At 39.0% G+C, this 26,984-nt stretch overlaps 1 protein-coding gene across 1 annotated transcript in view; it reads right to left on the reverse strand.

The window, feature by feature from the left end:
- The window catches only part of STK32B (serine/threonine kinase 32B), a 179,179-nt gene that overhangs the window by 52,711 nt on the left and 99,484 nt on the right, over positions 1-26,984 (reverse strand). Inside the window, exon 5 of the mRNA XM_055798000.1 lies at positions 5,200-5,237. Coding sequence (XP_055653975.1) covers positions 5,200-5,237 — 38 coding nt within the window. The remainder of the gene's footprint in view (positions 1-5,199; positions 5,238-26,984) is intronic.

Genomic DNA, 26,984 nt, shown 5'->3' on the forward strand with positions numbered 1-26,984 from the left:
GTTGTGTATGCTGGTTGATGGTTTTTGTTAAAAGTGCCTTTCTGCAAGATAAGGAATGGATTGGGAATATAGGTTCTGCATAGCTCTTCTGTGTCCTGATGATGATCCAGCAGCAATGGGCAACCCCTGTACGTGTAGCAGGGTACAGCAGAGCCGTCTCTGTACTGCTGGAAAGACTCCACCTTTGCTCTTCTCCATCATAGGGCCACCCCATTGCCCATGGGCTGCCGGCAAGCAGCCTTTGCCTCTTGCTTGGAGGGCTGCTAGCTGTCTATGGAGGGAAATCAAGGTGTGAGTAGGCAGGCAGATGGCTGTGCTGCCACGGGGACTGCACACAGCGCTTGGTGGGAGCCGGGGACAGGGTGAGAGGCTGTGTCTGGGATTGAGTCAGAGGAGGGAGCAAAGCCTCTGTGCCTGTTGGCAGTGGAGGAGGGCTAGAGGGATGCTGAGGCAGAGCTCTGTCTGCCTGCACACATCACTGAATGGTTTCAACTCTTCAAAGCCTAGTGACTTGTTTGTTTGGGGGTTTTTAAAGTTTTTAATTCCTACTGTGAATATTTCAAGAGACAGCCAGATGCCAATTGTTTGTAGGAGTCTTTCTAATCAGTCTCTAAGACATCTTTTTGCTGTTATTGTTGCATGTGGGAAAGGCAAGGTTGCTATTGCTGCAGTAAACACGCTGAGGATACTAGCTACTTCATACTGTTCCCAAAATTTCAGTTCCTGGGGATTTGGGGACTTTTTCCCACCTAAGCTTCACACGTTGTACTTGATTTCCCTTTCTGGATATTACTGTGAACACCTAAATGTCAAAACCAAGTTTGTACCCTGGTACAATATTGAACTAAGCAGTACGTCAGTGCCACTTTAGTTTAGCTTTTAAGAGCTGTGAAGCAGAGCAGTGCACAACAGATTCAGCAGTACCTAACTAAATTCAAGTGCCACAAGGAAAGAGCTCGTTGCTTAATCCCCATGGCTGCATGACTCCAAATGATAACAAGGTGATGGTGCAGAAAAGGGAAGAAAAGGCAAATGGCTGCATTCCTCTGGCTCTCTGCAGAGTGGCTTTTTAAATCACCCCAAACTGCACAGATTTCATGTATGCCAACATATACATTGCAAGCAGAAAGTATCTCAGTGCAAATTGTTTCAAAAATTGCCTACCTCCAGTCAGCTTCCAGTTAAGGCTTTAACAGGGAAAATTTGTAAGTTAATACCTACAGCACAGTGCATTACTGAGAAGCTTTATGCATGCACCACAGAAGTGCTGTGTGGCTTTTATGCCTTGCTTTTGCACATGGCCTGAAATCCCGATATCTGAGGTAAACAGCAAATGATCTTTGTATGGACTAGTATTTAATTTTTGAACAAATTATAATGACAATGAAAACATGTCCACTAATGTGGCTGAAACTGGCTGACTAACATTTAGCAGAGGAAAATGTACTTCAAACCTTATTGAATTTCTCATAGTCTGAAACCAAAGGGTTGAATGTGAGGGCAGAGAGAAGAAATGCCAGGCTGGAGTTAATGCCACCAGCTCTGCATGCATCAGAGCTGATGGGAAATCTCAACACAGTAACATTTTGGAGCAAATTCAGACCTGGTTTGCCCTCAGAAGGTCAAACCCTATGAGCAATGTAGAAAGCCTCTCTCTGCATTCACCTGCACTGTGTACAAGCACATCAGTCCATATCCACGTGAACTTGGCATGACTTGGCAGTCTGCCATTTATCATTTAGGGAGATTGTTAGAAACCTTATTGTATTGCCATAGATGGCTTCAGGAAGGCTGTGCATCTCGAAAGGGTAGGCTGTTTAATGGCCGTGTAGGCATGTGAAAGTGTCAAATATATTTTCAAACTTTAGACAGCTTCAGGTGGATGAATTACACTGTGAACATTCATCTTGTTAATCAGCATTGGAGGGTTAAATGAGATACGTTCCTTGAAAATTGTCTGGGTATGCTAAGGACAAGCCTCTGTGCAGACACACCAGGTACATCTTTAATGGACATTTTATGACTCCCAGACATCACTAAACAGTAATAATGTTGCCAGTTCTGTTGTTCAGAAGTTAATATCAGGGTTCAAAATATTGAATTTATGGGTGGCCTTTTTCAGCTTATTTTTGGTTCTAAGACCAAGATTGCTCATTGGCTGCATCTTTCAATTTTGCTGTTAGTTTTCAAATGAGAGCCGAGATACTCGTGTAATCAAGGAAATAAGAGGTTTATGGTCATCAAAGTTTTCCTTAAAACAATATAATTATATATAATAAGGCACATATGAATGCCAGCTTAAGTCTGCCTTGCGCTCTCGTAAAAGAAATGATTAAGTAAAATTATCCCTAACAGATGCAAAAATCCAATCTAAAAAAACCCCAAAATGTAATAAAATATAATTAGTCCTGTTAAGTCTAAGAGTGAATTAATAAGTCTGTGATTTCAGTATAGAGAACAACCAAGAAACAGTTCCAAAACTAGAAGTAGGAGGTATTCAGGTTCATTAGCAGGTAGCACCTTCAAAACAAACAGGTAGCAAGTCTTCACATAATCTGTGTTTAAGTTAAGGACTGCTTTGCCACAAGATGTAAAAGATGCTAGAAGTTCCCTACACTGAAGGAAACACCAGAAAAAAACATGGAAAAGACCACTACAAATTATTGAATGTGTGGAAACCATATCCAGCTCAGAAAATGCCTCAGTCACAAAAGGCTGGAGGTTGTGGAGGTTGGGTGAGTGCGTGGGGGACGTACCACAAAAACTTGTCTTGTTTTATACCCTGCTCCATCGTTCACTTTTTGGAGACTCACTCTTGAAGAGAAGCAGCAACCAAGCTAAGTTGGTAGCTCAACTAGATGGGTCTTTGATCCAATACAGTTGCTCTTCTGCTCTGAAACAGAAAGCCTGCATATCTGTAAAACCATCTATGGCAAGAGAGAGGGGCCCAAGGACCAGAGCAGCGCCTCATGAGGTAAATTAAAAAGGCTGAGGTTCTTCATCTGATAGGAGAGTGCTGAAGGAGTTTTTGAATATCATGAATATTGTGATTGTAAGCTATTACTCCTGCAATTCTAGTAGAAGATTATTTTGTTTTGAAAGGAGAATGTTTCAAAACACATAAAAGAAAACACTTTTCTTTCGTGAAGGATGGTAAACTTCTACATCTTGTTGCTCCAGGAGGCTGTAGTAACCAATATCATCAGCAGATTCTAACAGGCAGTAGACAAACTTCCTGACAAAGATCAGAATTCTGAAGGGAATATACAGACATGCTCCAATATCCTAATATAAAAATTGTGGGTGATAGAAAGCACAGAATGCCAATCACAGAAGATGACCAAGGACCAAACGGCATGCTCCATGAAGAGCATTTCCTCTTGTCACCAATTGCAACAGAATACCAGCTGAGGTCTTGGGTCTGACCCAGCAGGGGGCTATTCCTCAGTAAACCAGGCAGGCACCTTGCCGGGTCTCATGAAACAGTGTCCAGAAAACTTTGCCTGAGGCAAAACCAAACCCTTACAGATTTCCTGTAACAGAGTGTAATAATGGTGTGGTCACTGCACGATGCAAAACCTAGATACCAAAGTAGAGCCTCACAATTTCTGCAGAACAACAATAAATGTTAATACCAATGGTGCTACCAAATAGCTATAAAACGAATGTTATCATCTTGGAAAAAACTTCTCACCAGTTATCTGCAGGTGTACTGTGGGGGAGCAGTATTCTGCTGTTTTGCAGAAAAGGGGCTATCCATCCCCAAATTACAAGCTGCCTGCAGATAATTTTGTTGCTGAACAGCTTATAACCACAAAAAAAACCCTTCATTGTGTAGCATATTGCTTACTCTGGGGTAGCTTCTTCTCTGAAATACTTAAATCCCTATAGTAAAGCTCTTGCAAGAGGCTGATTTTGTTCAGTAATTGACCTTGATGAGGGGCAAGGAGAGATAAGGGCAAGCATACTTAAAACGTTGTCAATCAGAGGCTTAACACACTCATAGCCATTCCATGTTGTCTGACATCTTTAATTCAACCAGGACTTAAGAGATTTCTATTTCATGCTTATTTGTTGATATTAGTGTCTGTGGAACATTAAGACTCATGGGTCTGAAACATTAAATTCCTGAAGTTCTAGATGGTTTAAAACTCCAACATTATTTAGCTTTGTTAGCTTCTGTATTCCCAGGGAAAAACTCCAGCTGTTCGCAATATTACCCTTCTAATCAACATTAACTTGTATACTCAGCAGCTCTGCAACAGACTTCAAAAGATAATGGTAACACTGACATAATTTCAAGTTGATATTTTCTCAAAGTTTAACTACTTTAACCAATTTCTGAGTGAACAAAGCACAAGACTTTCCCACAGCAGTAAACATACACCTCCTTTTTCCATTTATTCTTCCTCCTGTACATTTTTCTGTTCTGATACAAGGTTAATGAAGCCTTTACTTGTATTTTCTCATGCTTTTCATATGAATAGTTGCAAAAAACCCCCCAAAAATATGCATGAGGTTTTAGCAAAATACTTCATAGATAGAGTAGATGTGTAAAATTTAAATTTAAAGAAATTAGGTGCTTTTTTTTATATATACCACACCTTAATTATTTGAAATCATGGAATTAGTATGGAAAGTTCAAAGCTGATTATGTCTAGCCTTTTATATGTTATTTAAGCCAGAACTAGATGTAGAGGCATAAAAATTTTGCGGACTTAAAAGGCAAATTTCCACATTTCTTATCTAAACTTAAGGAAGGAATTTCAGATACCTACATGAGAAATAATTTGCTACATGAAATGTCTTAGCCCTTAAGAAGTTCTAAAAGAGAAAACAAGTGGTTGGTACTGTTCTACTGCTAGGCACCTAAAAAGGGATTATGGTGATTCACAGTAATCCTGTTAATAAAATATTAACTTCTTTTTATCAAGTGTCTCTGGTGATCCTCATTCATATTAAATGCTGCCTTCTTCAGGTCTTGCAAGTCTCAGATCAGCTTTTTTTTTTTTTTTTTCTCCCCCAAGAATAGGGGAAACTATAAAATCCACAAGGCAGGTAGAGAGATTTTGCAGAGAAAGTCCAGATCTAGGTAGGAATCAAACATCTGAGGCTGACCTACAAAGCATATCATGACCATGTCACTGAGATCTCAAGAATTAAGAGATAGTGGAGAGAAAGCGGTTGGTATGCACTTACCATGCTCATCCAGTAGTATGTTGTCGGGTTTGATGTCCCTGTAATATAAGGAAATGAATGCATTACACTTCATACCCAAAGAAAGCCTGCAATTTTAAAGTTTTCCCCATCTGGGTATGATGGACAAGTCACTTAAATCATTATAAAACCTTTGAAAACCATATCATACATAAAGGCAAATGATTTTTGTCTACATCTTTCTATTGCCCTGAGAAAACATTCATACTAAAGAGGCTCTCTAGGTCTCCATTTCATGTGGATTTGTTTTCCTATGGTTAGTTAGCATTGACATGGATTTGTTTTTCAAGATTATGTACTTTATTCTTTATAGTAGCAGGAACAATGAGATGGAAGATATGCATCTATGAGGTGCCTGATTTCCTCAGGGACGCCGCATCTGGCAGACCCAAGAAATCATTTAATTGGAAACATCAGTGATCTACCTTTTGTGCCAGACCCTGCTAATCTGTCATGCTCACATGCATGGTCACTTACATATTGTAGAGTCCTGCTAACTACCTTACGTTAATTGGGTACATCAGGCAGCTCTCCTTTGAGCCCCTGAATCCCCACTGGGCTGTCTGTAACGGCAGGGGGAAAGGAGCAGGGATAAGAGAGGATGGACATCATGATGTGCTGAAGCATCAGTTCAACTTTGTTGTTCTTGGCACAAGAATTGCACTTTCAGGACCATTTTTCATTGACCTACATTCATGCTGCTGTCAGGAGGGACAGAGGCAGCTTTTCCCCACTGTTGTTGCACATTCCCACCCTCTCTTTTTGTCCAGTATCATTGCTCATGGTGTGGGCCTGTTCTGAGGGAAACACATCTCCCCTTCTCCAGCCTGGATGGGTCCCTGGTTTGGCTCAGTCTGCGGCTTGGTGAGTGTGATGTGGCAGTGTTGTGTGGCACTGCCTTGTCACCGGCAGCCTGTGCTTCGTGCAATATTGAAGCCGTATTCTTGGTGTGGTATTGCCAGAGTGGGAGATGCATCAGTCCACTGTAAGCAAAACATTTGCCCCTTGGGCTGTATTTTCCACTTATCTCAAAAGACCAGGCACTGGAAACTGTCAAAATCAGTTGTCAAATGTGTCTGCAAATGAACTCCAAACACTTCCACCTGTGTAACTTCTTTTAGCCAAGGGGTGGCTTGATTATCCCAATTTAAACATTTCCTGGGAAATTATATCTTTACTGAAATACATACTAATACATACTTAAATTTCACTAACAAGTTTTTTTCCAATGTGCCCATAAACAGAATAAAGAAAAAGTGAAATGTTGCAAAAGGAAAATGTATTGCACCAGAGCACTTTGTAAAAAAAATTAATTAGATAACGACTTCTAAAGTAAACGTCATACAGGAATAACATAGCAATAAACAGTAACAATTATAATATGCATATTGCTTGCATGATATGGGCTCGGTTATTACCCAGACTCCACACCTTTATTGATAAAAGAAGGAAGCTTACAGTTTAGTGTTCTGAATTCCATATTTTCTAGCCGTTCCTGAGAATCATAGGAAATTGTGAAGTACACTAAGATTATGTTTACAATTTGTGTAACAGCAGCTGGGGAAATGTTGGATAAATAAGAAATTACTTTGAATCATTCCCTGAACATTTGGAAATATTGTAGGATGAGTATGTGTCTGTGTAAGGAAAAGGATCTCACTATGGATTACCATCTGGAATGGTAATTTAAAATTATCCTGATATTTCAGTGTGAAATACTGTATTTCTTGTGCACAACTTACAGGCTAACTGTAATAGCCTGATTCAGTAGCAGTTCTAGTTATATGTGTAATGTAAGGGGAAATCTCTCCTAGAGTCCATGTCACCCATAAACCTCCAAACTCTGAGTTGTGTCTCCTTCCCCCCTTTAGTCTCTTGTCATATCACTTACCATATCAAAACCTTTATTTCCCCTGATTTAATATGGCTGAAGTTATGATTTACACATGAACTGTAGGATTAAATATTTTTGCTTATATTATAAAACTTCTCATTGGTTGAATAATCATAGGAAATTCTATACATTTTTATACGTAATGTTTTATCTAATCTCTCAACTGATGAAAGTTTTTGGAAGAGCTATTGTTCAGCTGATATCAAATATATTTGCCAGTAACAAAACAATCTCTGATTTTTGATAACTGTTTTCTGATAAGAGCTGGAATTGTGACTTCATGTTGAATAGTCTTTGTGTTGATCCATGACTTGAAAATACAACAATGGTTTTCAATGGCCATCATAAATAATGATAAATGATATATTATAAAAGAAATAAGCACATCATAGTTTTGACTGTTGAATCAACTATTTTAAACTTCATCTTCACAAAGTTTAATTAACACAATCTGACTCTGCACTTCTCACATGGGTAAAATGATTGGGGGTCACACTCAAGCATATTAGGGCCTTTCTGTGGCTTCCTGAAATCAGTGATACATTCAACATCACTCCAAACTGGTTTCCCCAGTTTAAGAAAATAAAGATTAAGAATTGGAATGTCACCATCATTAGTACTTCACTGAGAATAAAACTGATCAAAAGGAGGAATTCAGCTTTATGAGCTACTGCCATGTGTATAACAATGCAGCACCCAGGGATTGCTCATTACAAGACTGTGCCTCTTCTGTCTTTTTTTTCTGTAAGAAGGTGAGTTTAAACAATTTGTATATCTGCTATGATATTGCACCATTAAATAGACTATATATTTTTATTGCCACCAGAAAAAAACATTGACAAATCCATTTGCCAACTGTATGTATCACCAAATATATTCTTCATGCAGCTGCATCCATACTGTTCAGAAAGTTGAGTGGTAAAATTAGATCTGTGCTTATCTTTCTGTGACTAATTCAGGCAGTGGCGGATACTTGATACAGAAGCACACGGATCATAAAGCCTTTCCTACCTAAGGGATCTTCCTCACTGTGGGCTCTGCCAGCTTTGCTAATTTTGCTCAGAGGCAGGACTGCAGCTGGGGGCAGGTACAACAGGGTGTATCGCCTTGCACAGAGCAGCTCAACCCCTCAGTTCTTGAGGCAACTCGATAGACTCATAACCATGCCTCAGATCTCAAAACAGGCTATTTTAAACTGCTTTGACAGCAAGTAAAAGTCATGGACTAGCTTAAGCCAGAAGGTGAACAAGTTCCTTAAGTAAGATGCTGCTGATCTGGGATCACATATCTGGAGATACTCATGATTCATAGATTCACATGGCAGGTGAGAAAGCAAAGCACAAGGTCAACATGAAAAGTGCCTTCTAGCAGCACTCTGTTATGTGGTTGTCCCCAGTTTACAGCATGGCATTAAAAGCTCTCCTCTCCAGAGGCAGCTTGTTGAAAGCTCCCAAGACTGCAGAGGAGCGAGGCCACTGCTGTGCCCTTGCACTGACTGCCACCTGCCAGGTACAGGGCAAGGAGGCTTCAACACAGTCAAGACTTGGCAAGTCTAGCAGCATTGCAATTAAAATTGCCTGATATATTCAGAATGGAGGCATTCTGGCATCTGTTATACAAAAGACAGCTAGTTCCTTTAAATAAATACTCTAGTTAAATTCATTCGAATAGTAAAAATGCTTTTAATGTAGGAAGGTGGATTTAAAAGATAAAAACTCTTTAGTTAAGCAGTTTAAATTCAAATGTGTTAAGTAAGTGAAATTCTGTTTTGACTACACATCAATTTTTGAGAGAACATTTTTCCCCTTAGCAAGCATGTTCAAACAACAAGGTGTGAAATTCAGCACCTTAACTTCAGGGTTTTCTTGTTAAGCATATCCCTAGCTAAAAGAATGAATTGAAACACTCATTTCATAACCTATGTATCTTGAACCAGCTTATGAAAGAAATTGAAGGACTTTTGCAAGGACCAGATTCACAGTTTGGATTCAGAATAGCCCTGGGCTGCCCTCTAACCATTCACTAAGCAATGACCAGCAGAACTATGGCAGCACCCTTGACAGTAGTTTCATAAACACAACTCTCTCGGTCTGGACCAGTGCTACTCCAACTCTTTTTATACACAGAAAAATCAGAGCAACATAGAAATGGCAGTAGAGAAACCTTCAAAGGATTTGCTCAGTGACAGGACCAGGCATAACTAATACAACAGCTGGCCCAAGAAAGTCAGAGGTGCAGACAAATGAGAAAAAAAAATGAAAAATCACAGTTTAATTGCCACTTTTTGATATTGCCTGTGAAACCGTTTCTACTTTCTTCAACTGCCTTAGCTACAAATATCAAACTAAAGCTGCCTGAAGGGATAAAAGTACAGTAAGAAGGTGTTGCTTCTTTCCAAGTTGGAAAGAATTATTAATAATCTATTTGTATCTTCTATAGTATCTAGGCTGAGTGGGCATCTAATGCCTGAAGATATTCCCTCTGCTTGGAGTAAAACCACGAGTGTGGCTCAACTCATGTTCACTGCAATACACCAGTCAGAGTCCCCTGAATTCCCTGGAAAGGCTCACTGATTATAAAGGACTTAGGTTCAAGTATCTACAGTTTTCATTACTGCTTCCATCAATGTTTCTTTCTGGGGTTACTGAGTGGGATAGAACCAGATTTCTAAATTGAGAAATGAAGTCATGCAATCTTCATCCTTGGAGGTTTTCAAGACCTGACGGAATAAACCCCAAGCAACCTGCTCTGATCCAAAGGCTGACCCTGCTTTGGGCAGAGCATCAGACTAGAGGCCTCTGGAGCTCCCTTCCAGATGAATTAGTCTGTAAGTCTATGAAAAATAATGTACCCAAGTTCAAAGTCCATCATTCTTATTCCCCCTTCTTTTGGCTACTAGGAACTTCATGAAACATTTAAGAGACCTGGGAGAGGACTGCATTTGTGCAATTTAGTGAGTTTTTGGTACAGTCCAGTGCAGTTAGAAGCTAGTCAGAGCTTCCACATGTTAAATTCTGTCATGGGGCTTGAATGCTCATGAAGAAAACAGTAGGAATAAATAGCCTATCTTCAGCATGAAAGGAAGTTAAAAATGAAATGCTCTGCAGTTCAGCGCTGGAGAGGTGTAACACAATTATTTATTAGCTACTTGACGTGGCAAAAGAATGGAGATTATTTCACCTGAAGAGAACTTTCAGAAAGCTCAATAAGAGTGAGCAAAACTAGGTGTTTATATTGTCAGTGCAAGATAAAATGAAGAATAAACAAAAATTTTATATATACATCAGAAGGGGAGAATCTGAATTACTTTTTGGGAATAATGACCATAAATAACTTTCCAGAGGTCACTTCTGTGTCCCTTATGTAGGTCAAATAATCATAGAAAAGAACACTGGAAAACATATGATGATGACATTTGCTCTAAGGCTTAAAATCCAGAACAATCTCCAAATAAATTTCGTGTGTACCACTATGAATTAGCAACCAGGATGTTGTAGCTTTTGATCTCTATTGATATCGACAGGATGTGAAACGTCAATCTAGAAATGAAGGTGTGTGGTGGCTGGTGAAGTCAACCCTAAATTGCCTGGTTTTCTCAAGAAAAAAAATTAATGGCTGGTTCATTGGCTATCACTTCACATTGATAAGAGATATTTCTGAGCAAGTTACAGAAAAATTTTGAAAAAAAAAAGATGTTATGCAGCAATTTAAAACAAAGCTAGGTTCATGTTACCTGATTTCATAGCATCTGAAAGAAAACAGTCAAAAAAGAAAAGATCTGAGGAAGGCTGAACAAAAAAATTCACGGAGAGTAGAGGACAAATAGATTAGGGTTGTTTGGTTGACAGAAGAGGTCTGTAAGATGCAATGTGACAGGCATATCAAATAATAAATAGTATCTAGATAGTTGGTAGAACTCTGTTTGCTTTTTGAACTAGTTTATATTTCATAAAACTGAAATGAACTAAACAAACAGGGGTTTATTTATACAACTGAGTATTAAACTCAAGTTGATTACTACAAGACATAATTGTGTAAAAATGCTTTGGAGGCTTAAACAAAGACTTAGCCATTGATGTGAATACCAGAACTACCTGATAGAGTTCCTCCAGCTAAGATTAATCTAATTGATTTAGGAAAGCACTTCTACAGGAGGTACAGATGCTGTCTTCCCTTCACCTTTTTGAAACACACTAATAATAATGCCAAACACAAGGTCTGTGCTTTTGCTTAAACCTGTGAGAATGAAAAACTAACACTGCCCACCTGTTTCGTTCTGATTTCATATTTTGCAGCAAACATACAAACATTACAGGCTTGGTTTCTGCCATATCTAAAACTGTGATTTTGGGCTTTTGCCTATAGTTTCCCCTTATTTCATCAAAAGATTTCATGTCCTTCCAACACAGGGACAGCTGTTCTTTTCCAGTCCAAGTAGCTTTTTAATGTTATCAAAGGAAATATTTCAGTTATAACAGCTCTGGATGGGCCTGAATTCAAAAGTGTAATAACTTCTAACCCTTTATTTGTTATCAGCAAAAATCCAAAGTACATTCTTTCAACTTTATGTCTGACAGATTTCACTCTGGCTCAGAGCAGGATCCAATGTATTATCACATTTCCACTCTCTTGAGCTTCTAAAATCTCACAGTAACATCTATGAGCATTTCAGTTGATGCCAGCATGATTTATTAGGAGTATTTCCACTTTTTAATGAAGATGGATTTTCTCTGAATGAGGACCATTGACATTTCAACTCTTCATTACCAAAGGCAACTTACAGAAAAAATGCAGTTGTATAAAATCTCATGAAATGAAGTCTTCGATTTTTAAAAGCAGCTCTCGATTGCTTTTATTTGAATAGACAGAAGGCACATACTCACTTTCATTCCAAGGACAGAATCTAGTATATGAACAACAGGTGTAAGTTGAAACAAGGGAAGCTCAGGCTGGATATAAAGCAAAACTTTCACCATGGGGACAGGCAAGCAGTGGAACAGGCTGCCCAGAGGGGTTGTGTGGTCACCATCCCTGGAGTTTCTCAAAACATGACTACATAAATCTCTGGGAAGCCTGGTCTGATGTCATATCTGATCACACTGTAAGCAGAAGATTGGACTAGAAGTCCCTTCCAATCTGAATATTTCCAGTGGTTCTTTAAGTATAGACAAGTTCTGCAGGGAGCAAAGAGGGCTCCTTCAGGTCAGGAGCAACTGAGTAACTTCCTATAAACTACCCCTGGCACTACCACCCATAATAAACCTCCTCCAGGGCACTGGTAATGCCTGGAGCCTATTGACAAACTCCAACAGTCACAAGATGTGCCTGTCTTGGTCTGAGTGTGGTGAGCCGATACGTACACATGTATCACTAAAATTCTTTGCCTTACAGTTAAGGCAGCCTATGCCCTTGCAGAACGATAAGGGTGTTTTTTTCTCAGAGATTGTTTTGAAATACCCAACAGAGAAATTAAATTATATAGATTTTACATTCTCATTAGGATGCAAAAGAAGCAAGATCCAGACAAAGGCCCTTGAAGTCAATGGAAAGATTACTATGGCTTCAGTAGATATTGTTTCAACCCCAATGAAGTTTTCTCATACTCTTTTCTCTTTAGCGATGACATTCTAACTGCAAGTTATGTAGGATAAACCTTGAAATATGAAATTTAAAGGTTTATTTATTAATTATGCTGCTCAATTCTTATATTAATATTTTTTCCTTATGCAGAAGCATAAGGATTTTCCTTATGAGGCATTTGAAGTTACTGTTTTCACGAGGGGGAGGGGAGATTGTATTAAGATCACAGAAAGTCACATTAACTACTTTTTAACCTACAATGACCTTCATGATCCTCTTTGCCTTCTCTTTGTCAAAATAGTCCTGATAGTCATGACTGAAAGTGAGAATTGATTATATTATTGGGTATAGGGAATGCTATATGAAGGCTAGGAGTCTGCGTTAACTATTCGATGGAAGTGTTAAAGTATAGAAGACAGCTGCTAGCATTAAAAAAAGAACAGTAAAAACAACAACTGCTAGATAGCAACATGAAGTCATGCAGGGGTAATTCCAATAACCTCAGTTTGCTGAGTATCTGATTCTTTCAAATATTAAACTATTCTCGATTATTTGCTCATAACCCATTTATATACTATAGAACATACTTGAACCGATCCTTTTAGTTTTCATTGTTTTTTTTTTAATTTAGCTAGTCACACCAATGTTTCACATTAAATCACAAACATATACCTGCCGCATAATAATAAACTAATGTGACATGAGTAGTTCTAGACAATTTTCATTAAGATTAATATTAGCTACATAACAGTTCTTAACAGCCATAAAAATGACAATGAGTTGGGAAATGCAAGTTTTAGCTATGGATCATTCAAGTTCACGTGGGATATCACTGTATCAGAGCACTGAAGTGAACCATATCACATATTATAGAGAGATTTCTCCCAATTACAGAAAGAAATGTGAACAAATTCTGATTTTCACAGTTAGGGACCTTATTTCCTTCCTATTTGATAGATTCACAAACAGTACACATCCGGTGTTCAGTTTATAAAGAAGGTGAGTGCATACATAGTATAGTTTTCTTACGAAAAATTTGTTGAAGTTTTGGGTGAAGGAAAAGTCAATCTATACTGGCCACTGTACAGCCAAGAGATTCATTTGGTCAGAGGTGTTTTGCTTCTATAAGGGTAGCACAGAAATAGTGTATCCTCCAGACCTGAACCGTGCAGAGTACCTACCAAGAGTGCTTGCTTGCGTGTGAAATAGCCTTAATTAAGTCTGATGCATCCTCTCTTCCTTTCATCAACACCTCATCACTCATTTATCTTTCCAGCTTTTTGCTCCTAACGTCCTTCCTAGTTTCAAGAAATGTTCAGTAGTATTAAACCAAAATCACAGTAAGAATCTCAGAGTTCTTTGCTGTTATTTCATATCAGATGGATGGGAAAGAAAGACTTTTGACTGTTCCAGACCTCTGATTGCCACTTCACATACTCTTCACTTACATCTCACTATTAATTCCTGCCCCTTACTGTCCTTTCATAAAAGGACCCTCAGAGCCTTCTGTTCCTGCTGTAATGAATGCCATGCCATGCCATGCCCCTGTGAATCACTGTAATTTTGGAATTTAAAGACTTATTAGCTGAGAAGATATAGTATTAGATAATGAGAGATTCATGAAGAAAAAAACATCTTGTGGATGCTTGTTTGTACGAATCTGGATGTGTTTCCACAAGGCATCACATTTGACACCCAAGCTACCAGAATGATTAAGTTCAGAATTAAGGTTTCACATTTCACAGTGTCTGACTAGAACAGGAATGAAAAAACAATGTCTGTTAATAAAAGCCACTGGTCATAGTGTGGACAGCACATGCAGAAACAAATGATTGAGATGACAAAAAATTAAAGTACTGGTCCTGATCTTCACATATTTAATTTTGGGCTAATTCACTGACAACCAAAACCAAGCTAGACAGGTAATTTATTGTTGCATGGCTTTTGCTGAGCTGGGGTATTTATAGGAATAAACTAAAAGGAATGCACCTTTTTTAGCTATATCTCTCTTGAGTAAGGAGAAAATTCCAGCACAGCTGAGATCCACTAATTCTGCTTGAAAGCGAAATAAACTGCTGTTTTGCACTAGGATGTCCATGCATAAATTTATCTTCTGAGAAGCAAAGGGTACAATAATTCATTCAATCAACGCAGCCATTTCCGTTTGCACTTTCTGGAGCCTGTTATACACAAAGGCCTTGCAGTGTCAAAGGGCATTGCTTCCAGTGTCCTGTTCTAGTCTGAAATGCCAAAAAGCCTAAAATAATAATTGGTCTAAACACTACCTAGTGGAACTTACTTAGTCAGCCCCAGGAAAAAAAACCAAAATATGCATTTTAGACTCCAAATAAGGCATGGAGCCAAATTTTTAGTTTTGTAGTGATTTACTAGATACAGCTTTAGAATCATCAAATTCCAGTAGAAGACTGGGGGGGGGGGGGTGTCTAATAACTATATGTATGTGCATAGATAGATGTCAGATGTCTTAGAAAAATTAACTCTTTCATTCAAGAAGGGCTCAGACTAGCAAACATTACAACTTGAAAGGTAATCTGGTATTATCACAGTGTTTTGATGTTTTTATGATATATTAATTATATGTTTAAATCTCACAGTATTCATTAAGGCAACTTCTCTGTCTATAAATTAATAGAATTCCACAGAATTCTGTGTGAAAACAATGAGTAAAGGCTTCAGGATTTGAAAATCATTCCATAAAACTGAAACACCTTTGTCAAGATTCTGTACATGGAATCAGAAACAATATATTTATGACCAATCAGAAATATGTGATTTTGTTATTATACAATCTGTGATGCATCATTCATAAACCTGAGTTACTCAGCAAGTCAGTAGGTCTTGCAAAAAAAAAAAAAACAAAAAAAAAAAACAAACAAAAAACCACAAACCACCCCAAACCTTTTTATTGAGTCTTTCTGTTTAAAATCTCTTTTATTTGAAATCTTTTGTTTTCTCTACAATTCCCACTCCTGGGGCTTTATTGCAGAAACAGAAAATCCATAACTACTTCCAACTAATTATGGTATCATGCATTCATATGATACTAATCAGAATCCTATCACTCAGCCCATTATCACACTTCGGAGCCTTTTCCTTCTGTGTGGCAACCTGTGTGGCAGCAAGACCATTTTCTAGTATGTATGCAAGATATAACTGGTGTAATAATTATGACAAGTGAAAAAGTTGTCACTAATGAAGGCCTCTGAAGACCCTGCCTCTTCCTATGTACCTCTAAAAAGTGTCTGGACACCTGTCTTAAGGCTTGAGATTGTGGTACCTGGGTACACAATAAAATGGAACTGTGATGCTGAACATTACGGTGCCTGTGGCTCCTTTTTAGTTTAGTACTATTTTCTACCAGGTGTCCATGAAGATCTTGGATTTTCTTGGCACTTGTACTAGTCAATTTTATATCACTCTGAAAATAAAGCTGTCAAAGAAGGCACCGAAACGTGCTTATTTACAAATACATCAACTGGAGCAAGCTTGTTATTTTCAGATGTTATCTCCATCTAGAAAAATACAATTTTTATCTTCAATTCCCTACTTGTAACAATAGGTGGCAGTAATGATATCTACATTTGTCTGAATGGCCAGTGGTCTTTGGAAGCACTGCACTTGTCAATTTTATCTTAGAGAAATAATTGTAGTAGACAGTTATCCCAGGCTGAAGAAAATGACCTTTTTAAAAAGAGGAATCCTATACTGAACCTTTCATATTTCTGGGTATATATAGCCGGATAATAGTCTTCTTGAGTAGGTACAGCTCCTGAATTTGCACAGATGCTAAATTAAAATAAAAATATTCAGAGCAGAGTATTTCATTACACTGGTTTTCCTGAAGATCCAATATGACTTTATCACAGAGGTAATTATATACTGCATTAGCAAGAAAAATAGGTGAAGGTTCTTACACGCTATAAAAGCTGGAAAGCTTTGTCTAAAGGAGAACATGAACCTGTACTTTACCTCCTCTGTATTGCATTGTATAATGTCTCAGACACTGGGATTGGAAAGTACCGCTGTGGGCATATAAACCAAGCTCGTACATAACAAAGCCCAGACTATGTTATCAAGCATTCCTCGCTGGACACAGCGGCTCTTTTCCAAGTGAACATTAACCAACATAAACAGCTTTCAGGCAGTCCGATGGTTAGTTTTCATCTCACCTGAAGGACCCAAAGCAGCAACAAATATACCACTTCCTTTGCCAGAACTGCTTGCCAGAGCTAACGCTAGACATGACTACAGCCCTCAGACTTTTGGGAGCTCTGAGGGGAACCTCAAACAAACAAAACATCACCACATTTCAAATAAAAAGTCTTTTCAGCCAAATGCTTCTCAGATCACATGGAGGAGTCATGCAGAATCACCGTGTAGCAGTAATTTGTTGATAATCTCACAGCCAGTGACTAATCTTTTCTATGTTGTAGCGTCAAGTGTTGCTGAGACCTTCTGTGCATACGAGTACAAGGGTCATACTCCTACGCATGAATTAGCTTTCAAGAACAGGAGTCACCTCTGATAACCAGGGGAAGCGCATGACTCATTAGACACTAACTGGAGTGTGGCATTTGGAAAGAATTACCTGGGCCAGCAGGAAAACGTATACATTGCAATGGTGATGCTTCTTTCCATGATACCATGCGAGAGCTTTTGACTAAGAATAAGGGGGAGAATGTACTCAGCATGTACTCTGCCAGCAATTACAGGAATATAGTTTCCTTCCAGTAGAAGGCATAGGTCCCCTTCCAATATACACAAGCAGATATCCATGTGTAAAGATAAATAAGAGAAGAAATTGATTACATTTGTCCTCTGCCTAAAGATAAATCAGGAAAGTGTTGTTAGTGATAAGCACATTTGGCTTTCTGTTGTAAAAAAACTAACATCAAAAGTATGATGTTTTGCAAGGGCTGAAATTCATATTTCCTTTGTTTTTCACTGCATGAAATACAGAGTAGAAGCATTCAGATGTATCACATCTCCAAGGGTTTACTCTGCATATCAGACAAACTAAAAAAGAAAATAAACAGAAACACATACATGTGCTTAAGTCAGCCACTGTTCATAGTGTGTCATTACTGGAAAATATCCCTAAAATTTCTCCTAAAAGCCCTGCCAACTTCCGTACATAAAAGTCTATCAAATGACTGTTAAAGCAGTATCCTCAATATCACATTGTTTTAACAACTGTTTCCTTCATCCATACCATAGTGCAATTAATTACAGCCAACGTGTCTGGCAAAGTACTGCAGCATGGTGGACTGCACACGCAGCCAAGGAAGGTGACAGCAGCTTCCAAAGTTTTCAGGTCTTCAGTGAGTGCCTGGGCAGCCGTCCCTTTGATGCAGCAGTGAAACTTCCCATTAAGCACATTTTCTGCTGATCCAAGTTTCAGCACTACAGTGCAGCGAGGAGAAGGGCTGTAGACCAGCAAGCAGAAAACAACTATGCAATGCTCTCTTGTTCACTCTGACCTGAAACGCTAAATACTGTCACGAACGTCAGATTCCCCATCACTCTCTGTCCTGATTTTGGCTGGCACAGAGCTCATTTTCTTCTTAGTAGCTGGTGCAGTGCTGTGTTTTGGATTTGGTGTGAGAACAATGTTGATGGCACACTGATGGTTTTAACTATTGCAGGGTAATAATTATACTAGGTCAAGGACTTTTCAGTTTCTTGGGCCCTGCCAGTGAGAGGGCTGGAGGGACATGAGAAATTGGGAGGGGACACAGCCAGGACAGGTGACCTGAACTAGCCAAAGGGATATACCATACCATATGATGTCATGTTGACTATATATAAGCTGGGGGAAGAAGAAGGAGGGGGTGACATTCAGTGTTATGGCTTTTGTCTTCCCAATCACGGTTACCCGTGCTGGAGCCCTGCTCTCCTGGGGGTGGCTGAACCTGCCTGCCAGTGGGAAGGGGGGAATGAATCCCTTGTTTTGCTTTCTTTTGCATGCAGCTTTGGCTTTACCTATTAAACTGTCTTTATCTCAACCCATGAGTTTTCTCACTGTTAATTCTTCTGATCCTTTCCCCATCCCACCACAGGGGAGTGAGCGAATGGCTGCTTGGTGAGCGATTGGGGCTTGGTAGCCAGCTGGGGTTAAATCACGACACCCTCACTGTGGCTATTATCTCCTGCTGGCTCGTACCCATGAACCATGGTTATAAGTATGTGGGGCTTTATTCCTCAAATTGACTGCATCAGACTTCATAATATACACAACCAGGACATATCACAGAGAGGAAGGCTGAATGTGTTCCACAGTCAAGCGACCTGTGATGTCCTGCATATGCTTCCTCTTCTGGGTGGTTTTATAGATTTAATACACATGAAAATTAGCTGCAGTAGACCAGGATGGGAGATGCAGAGCCTACGCTTGAAAAGAAAATTCTATTTGGTAAATGATTAAAACCCCTGACCTGCTACAACCTAAAATGTCAGTAGCAGCTGGCAGGTCTTCTTGTGAAGTCCACCAACAGGTGAATTCTATGAAATAGAGTGGCAAATATCTGATTTTATGGTGTATTTTCTCCTTCCAACAAATCTTTAATGTTTTGAACAGGAGTCTCATGACACTTTTCTACCCTCCTGCCTCACCTATCCTTGAAAGGAATGTAATAATTTACCTCTGAGAATAACTTTGGATGTTTTCAAGAAGGAACATTTACAAAGAAACTCACACACCAATAAACATGTCTATTCATGCAGATTGCTGTTTAAGATAGGTGAGACTTGACAGGCTACATTTGACCCTAACTACAACTCATATTCCAGTGCCCCACCTTTTTGAGACGTCTCCCTGTTCTAAGAGATGTCAACAACAAAGTGCTTGGAATCAAACAGCCAAATTTTCCAACTCCTCCTGATGAACCTCAATAAGGACTGAAGGACTAGCAATATCAATTGAATCCACAGACTGTAGCAGCAACATCCTGGTGAAGATTACTTGGTAAGAATATAGTATAGGTGAAGGTGTGTTTAAAGCAGAGAAACTGCTGTTACAGTAACTACTTGCCTTGAAATTATTGTAAGGATTATTCTTGCTGCTTACTCAACTGAAAATAGAAATGTGATTCAGCTCTCAGATTAAGATACTTGGATTAGGTCCTATTGTGAATTAGGCATCTATATCCGCATTTATATTCAATGGATGTATAAACAACATGTTCATTGGAGTGTGAAGAGCCATTCAGATGACTGTCTATTTTTGGAAGAACTGAATAGCTTTTTGGATTCCATTGGGCTGTGTTGAATAGGTATCCACTGGCTTGGGCAGCCAACTTAAAAAAATACAGACTCCTGGATTTTGATCTTGGTGAACTGTGGAATAAGTTTTTAAAAACATAAGAAACTTCTTGCATGCTGTGTGGAATTAGGAAACAACTGGGGATATTCTCAACTGGAATTATTGTAATGTGTTATCACAGAAGCACAGGCAGATATTTAAGCCTCTTGCAGGAGTCACACTTCTGGCGCTCATTGTCTTGTTTGACGTCATCTCACACCACTGAGAACCCAGTCCTTCATACATGATAAATTGTTCTGTAGTTAAAATACCTTGCACGCTTAAGATTTTTTTTTTAATTGCTGCCATCAGACAAAACATCTTCCTTATTACAACATGAAAGCCTCTGAGGCTCTGTATGGTCTTCTAGCTATGTGAAGCTAAGAGGGGGAGGTCTGAGCAAGAAGCCCAGGGGTTCCTTGCTTCCCACCAGACAGGTGGCCGTCACAAGCCCAGCTGTTTGTGGGTTCCAGGGAACCTTGCACTGCCACACAGAGCTGCTTTTGTACAACTGGAGCCACATTTCATCTCAGGGAGATACAGCCTTGTGTGATGTAAGGAAACTGGTGACCAAGTATTTCTTAAGAGGGAAGAGCTGGCAGTGACTGAGCGCCACCAATCTTCCCATTAACTAAAGAGTTATTATATGTTCAAAAATATAGACAACTAAGAAATTCAGTTTCTCAGCTTTAGATCTCATAGGTAATTCCTTTTTGACACTGTATCTTTCAAAAGCAAATATTAAACAATAATTATAGGTTAAAAGGCTGTTGGCTGGAAATGGACATCCTTATTTCTATGCTCATAATTCTTAGCTTCAGCAGTAGAGGTACTCTGGGACTCAGGGAAACAAGCTGGTACTTTAATTAGTGTGCAGCTCTCTATACATGTGTAAGTGCATGTGTTTGCATTAGGGTCCATCTGTAGAGTGTTTCTGTGGCTGAGTAGGTTTGCAGAAGAAAGTTTAAGGAGCATCATCAGGGGAAAATTCTGCAGTACCTCAAATTAAGAGGCAAGCTGCAAGTCTCTGTAGATTTTATAGGCAGAAGTCTAGATAACTGAGACATTTAATTAGCTAAGAAACACAGCATTCTGGCAATAGGTTTTCCACTCGGGAAGTCTGGCTAAGTGATTATATTAGTAATTGTTATTGATTGTTGACAATAAGTCAATTATTGTTTATTGACTTGCATTCAAAATAAACTTCTGACACTCATTAAGTAGGCCTATTGATCTGATATTTTTAAAGAGGACCACATATTAATTTTTGTAGCAACCTGAGAGAGCAACATAGCAAATCTAAATCTGCATTTCCCCACATCAGCACTTTTTCTAGGAATATACAGAGAGATTGATTTTTATGCCAGTGTATTAATTCTTATCTGCAGAACTCTGTGCAAAGTTTTTCACAGTCGGTGAATAAAGCTGTTTGACAACGACCAAGACAGCCATACTCAAAACCACTCAGACTTCAGTAAGCCTTACCCCTCTGACCTGGAATTCATACACTGGCATCAACCCCTGTTTCCCATGTTACTGCACCCTCTGACTTCATGGTGCCTCTCTCCCACATTCTGCACTCTCTCTGGTCACTCCTGATTTTGGCTTTTAGGGTCTGACCCTCCCCACTGCAGCTTTCCCTTGTCCATACCCCACACCACACTCTGCACTCCCTGGTCCTTCTTCAGCCCTCCCAGTGCTCCTGTGGACATGTCCTCCACACTTTACACAGGTAGATGGTGTCCTTTTACTTCTTGGTACCCTCAAACCCATGTATCTTGCCAACAATTTCTTTTTTTCTTGCTACTGCCTCTCCAAAGTGTAGCTGCTCAGCTGGCTGAAAAATCATCCATGTCCACTGAAGGTCCAAACTGTGAACTCATGGGCCAGACATTGAAAGCTCAGTATAAGACTTTCTGACAGGGTTGTTAAATTAAAAAAATGATACCTTCTGTGCTGTTATTTTTCTTGTGGTGTCTTTTATCATTCCAGTTCCATTGCACATCATTTGACATTGAATGATAACAACTACAGAGAAAGATGAGATTTTAAGCAGTGCTGGATTTTACTAAAAACTAACCAAGTTTAAGGACTGAATAAAGCCAGAGAAAAATATGGTTTGAACCAAAGAAATGCTTGCAATCTGAGCTAAACCTGACAGCAGAGTAAAAATAATATCTGTGTAAAGAAAGATGGCCCACAGTTTTATCATAAGAAACTCATATTTATCTTCTGAAGTACCCGTGCTCAAAATTAAACCCCCAAACCTAAAAAAAAGTGTGAAATATGCAATAAGACTATCGCTGAAATAAACCGTGAGACTATAACATGATTATACACAGAATAGTCACTGTGAAAGGAAAAAAAATGAGAAGCTCCAGCCTTGTATTGTTTTTAATCATTAGACTAGAAAGCAGCTCCTCTGCATTCAAAACAGCACCAGAGTTTCATGTGTATAACAAGATGAACAATTAAATGACTGAATAAAAACTTGTAGCCACTGGAGAGAGGTTATTTCTCATACTTGTTAGCCTGACTGTAAAAATTATTTTGATCATCAGTGTAAAAAGTGACCAAATTCACCAGAACCTAATGTGATAAATTTTGGTTCATTGAAAGTGTACTGCCTACCAAGTGCTGTTCCTACCTTACAAGGTCCCAGTTTGGCACCGTAATTTAAGGTCTTTCCCAGCTGACAGCAGTTCTGCAAGTGCAAGAACACCACAACAGATGAATTGCAGGCTTGCCTCGTCTCCTCTGCTGCAGGGAAGTGCAATTATCCCTAGTGGATCAGTAGGAAATTCCCCTGGGGATGAATGTAAGCTGTGTGTGCACATGTTGGGAGAAGCAGAGGCACATCAGTAGGACTGTCTGTCATACAGCTAAAGCTGTGCTTTCTCCTCTGTAAAACCCATCCAGGGGAGTTGGGACAGGATTTCACAGATGATACAGAATTGTTTGAAAATAACCTCGATGCAGTGCCCTGAGCAGCTCCTAAAAAAGGATATAGAAAATAAATGCAAGAGAAAAAAAAATTGAGAAGGCAATTTCAGCAGAACAAATCTCATGGCAATCTGTACCTTAATTACAGTTCCTGCCCACCAGATGATTTGTTTTCAGAGATGAAACTCTGTCAGACAATCAGTGTTACAACTCCCACTCTTTCTCATTCCTCTGTATATCTGCTAAGTCAAAAATCGTACAAAGCAGGCCACATCTCACCTGAAATATCAAAGCTGTACAGAAAGCTGCTGAATGCATTTCTAAGACATGAAGGAAGCTTAAATACTTGAACTAAATGCCTTCTACCACACCAGGGACAATCTGCTCAATTCCTGAGATATAAAAGACTACAGCAGTCGTGAGGAAATAATGTAAATGTTTCCTTAGGTCTTTGTTATTTTGCTGCATATTAAAACAAAACTTACATTGCAAGAAAATCTCCAAGGGAATGATAGAATTTTTTATGTATGTATTGCTCATCCAAGCTGAAAAAATGTTGCAACCATTAAAGCCAAAACTGGAGAAAGAAGCAATTGTCCATATGTTGCTATTGGTTCATTCTTTCCTGAGCCTGAAATTTACAGTCTTTTTCCATATTCCCTCTCTCCATGCACATACTTTATTCAAAGATTTTCAATTTCTTCACTGACTACAAACAAAAAAATGCCTCAAGCACATTGCATAGAAATCTGCCACTTCAGTGGAGGGAATATGCCATGATGTGAAATTTCCAAGATGCAAACATATTGAAATACTTTCAATAAAACATTAACACCAAAGCTTTGGAAAAAAGGATCAATGATGTATCAGAGGGGGTTAGCTCTTTTTCTCTCCACTGTTAATTAAGACTTCACTCCATTGCTAATTTGATGTTGCTGGTGAGAGGAGCTTTTGTTCAGCCTCTCCTCTGCTCCCAGCTGGCACGGGGAGGTCGGGGCAGCAGCACCATCCTGGGATGGCAGGTGAGGGGTGAGAGGTCACAAAACTAGGGTAAGCCAGGCAGTGCCATATGAGGCGGGCAATTAATACTGTGGATACTGTATTGCCTCTCTAAAAGGAACACCTAATCATTGTAATTACTTACTCAAATTTACTTAAATGTAGTTATTAATACTCTTGGTTATTATATTTAGAATTACAATATCAACATACTATTAATACAGTGGTCTTTGCAAGTACACATAAATTAGGAGCAGATGCCTACACCAAAATCGCTTGAAACTTTAAAGCAACATTACAAAAATTTGTAATGGATTTCTGTGAAAGAACGGTAGCTCTGATAACACACTGCATTGGCCACAAAGAAACTAGCAGTGTGCTAAAGCAGAAAACGAACATAAATCAGATCAGATTTTTGGATGGAGACCTGAGATAATCTTGAATATAGATCTCTGCTTCAATTCTGTCAGCACCCTCTGCTTCAGAATCTGAATCCTTGAAAATGATTCATGACCAAAATTTTAATACTGAGGAGTGGGGGAAGGAAGGAAGAAAACCATTTAATTTCATTATCCATCAATAGGCTGCTAATTCACAGAGATGAGGGATGTTTAGTATTTTAATACATATGTGCCCTGAAGACTACTTGTGTAACACTTCTTTTCCTAAAAGGCATGTTAACATAAAGGGATTATTAAAGAAAAGCAGAAGGAGGGGAAAAACAGTAATGCAGACAGGTGATGGCAGCTGATTTAGGTGGGGGTGCACCCTGCAGGAGCCAAACCGACTGTATTCTCTCTGTCACAGTGACTGGAAAGTGGGAAATGCAGGGCATGGCACTGGCATAGTGGTGGACTACACTGGTGGAATATCTACATGGACTTTATGTCTTTCCTACGAGCATGGTCTACAGAAAAGGCTGTGCTGAGCCCAGGCATCAGTAGGACCTACTGGTATCTCCAGGATGCTGGCTATGATGCTCACTGCAGCATCTGTGTTAGGTAATTCCCTAGTAGCTTTTTGTTGACCATCTTCAAAAAGATTTGTACCTCCTTGATGTGACAGAATCTGAATTTGCTTGGGTCCCAGTTTCTCTACGCTGTCTCCTGTTCTTGTGTACCTAGCCATGAACAGCATGAAGTGCTGATTCCCTCTATGGAAATGCTTTATCTTGCTGCAAGAGAGCTGTGTTTTCCAGTAGTGAGGAGTATAGAGCTACAACTAGTAGGAGCAAGTCAGACACGTATAAGTCAACAATACCCTAGTGATGGCATTGTGATTTTAGAGTTTCAGAAAAAATGAGATTTTTCATGTTTATTTTGTTGGTTGCAGCTAAATGACAGAGAGGTGAGGAAGGATTCAGGAAAAATCTTTAAATCACTGTGTAATAATTACAATTCAGATAAAATTGTTTGAAATTCTTTCTAGTTGCATTATAGAAGAATTAGTAAGACATAACTTTTTCTTCTAGGTGCATGCCATACATTCCTCTATGTCTACATTATATCTAAACTTGCCATTTTTAAACAGAGAAGCAAGCAATAAGAAAACTAACTACAATCACAGAACTTATTTTTCTTAGAGAAGGACACATTCTCTGGAGCTGTGTACAGCAGAAACAAACACTTAGGGTGGGCTTGACTTAGCTTATCTTTGGTCACTGGAAGTTTTTCACCTAATGCAAGGATAGTTGGCCAAGCTCAGTCTACAGTTCCTATCTTCCCTCTCCTAACATTGACCAGACACCTACATTTAAAATGATGAAGGACTTATGAGATGAGTTTTCCTTGGTTAAACAAAATATTTCATGTAAGCGCATTATTACAATTTTGCAATAATGAGAAGGAGGAAGATGAAAGGAAGGGTCAAGGGGAAGCGTCATCTAGTCACTTGAAAACTGTAAGGAACCAAGCAACCCCGTGCTGACTGAACAAGGATCACTCCGCAATGGGGTATGAAAGGACTGAGGGTGTGATGGGTGTCTTCTGGTATTTCACCTGACTAATGAAGGGAGAGTGGGCTGTGCCTACAACAAAAGAATATACTACTGCCAGTGGCAGGACTGGAGCACCTGGTGCGGCATCATGCATCTCAATGTTCCCTGTGTCTCTTCCCCAATATAGGCAGTTTTACTTCATTAGTGATTTAGCCTCTGGATATTGAAATCTTTGTCTGTTTCCAAATCAGCTTCATTTACTTGCAGTATGTCATCTGGTATATCAAATAACTTTTTCTTTTACTGTTGCCAAACAGAAGTAAAATTGATTTGTTCTTGTAGGTAGAGAACTCTGTTCAAAAGTTGAAAGGCTTGTTCTCTGCGTATTCATATCCTGTGATATCTAATTCTTTTTTTAAGAACATGACTGAAATTTCAATACCTTTTATGCCTACAATTTATGAATTGCTCTCTTTTTGATCAGTGCTGGTTCATAAGCATTCAGCAGGTTTTCTGTGATTTGTGGTTTGCATGGTGGGGTTTTTTTGGCTGGTTTTGATATGTTTTCTAATTTGCTTCTCTTATGTCACTCATTGCTCAGTTCCTGCAGGTTATCCTTGGAAATAAAGTGGGCTTGGGCTTGTTTAAAGAACATAGTAAAATGATACATAATAGACATGGGAAGACAAATTAAGAAAATTCAATGGACAGGCCTCTTGACTTGTCATAATCTTTGGTAGTACTTATGAATAGTAGTCATATTATGGTTATTTTTTCCTATTTCATCTATTTCAGACTCTAATACATTTTCTGCTTCGTTCTTCACCAGGAAGAAAAAGACTACTAGTATGAGTTGAAATAGGTAAGGAACAGCATCCTGCTAAATCTGAGGTTGGCACTATTCTACCTGTGACATCTGTCAAGAACAACAAAGGGCAAATTTCCATTTTCAAATAATTTCCAAACCTATTTACTGATTACATGCTAAATGAACAGTGTTATGAAGGGAACATTCTAGATTAGAGTTTGTTCTTTTGGTGTATGGTGTCGCAAGTGATACTGGGAAAGCTCCTTTTAAGGAAGAGTCTAATCAT

Source organism: Falco peregrinus, chromosome 2, assembly GCF_023634155.1.
Source record: "Falco peregrinus isolate bFalPer1 chromosome 2, bFalPer1.pri, whole genome shotgun sequence".
Taxonomy (NCBI): domain Eukaryota; kingdom Metazoa; phylum Chordata; class Aves; order Falconiformes; family Falconidae; genus Falco; species Falco peregrinus.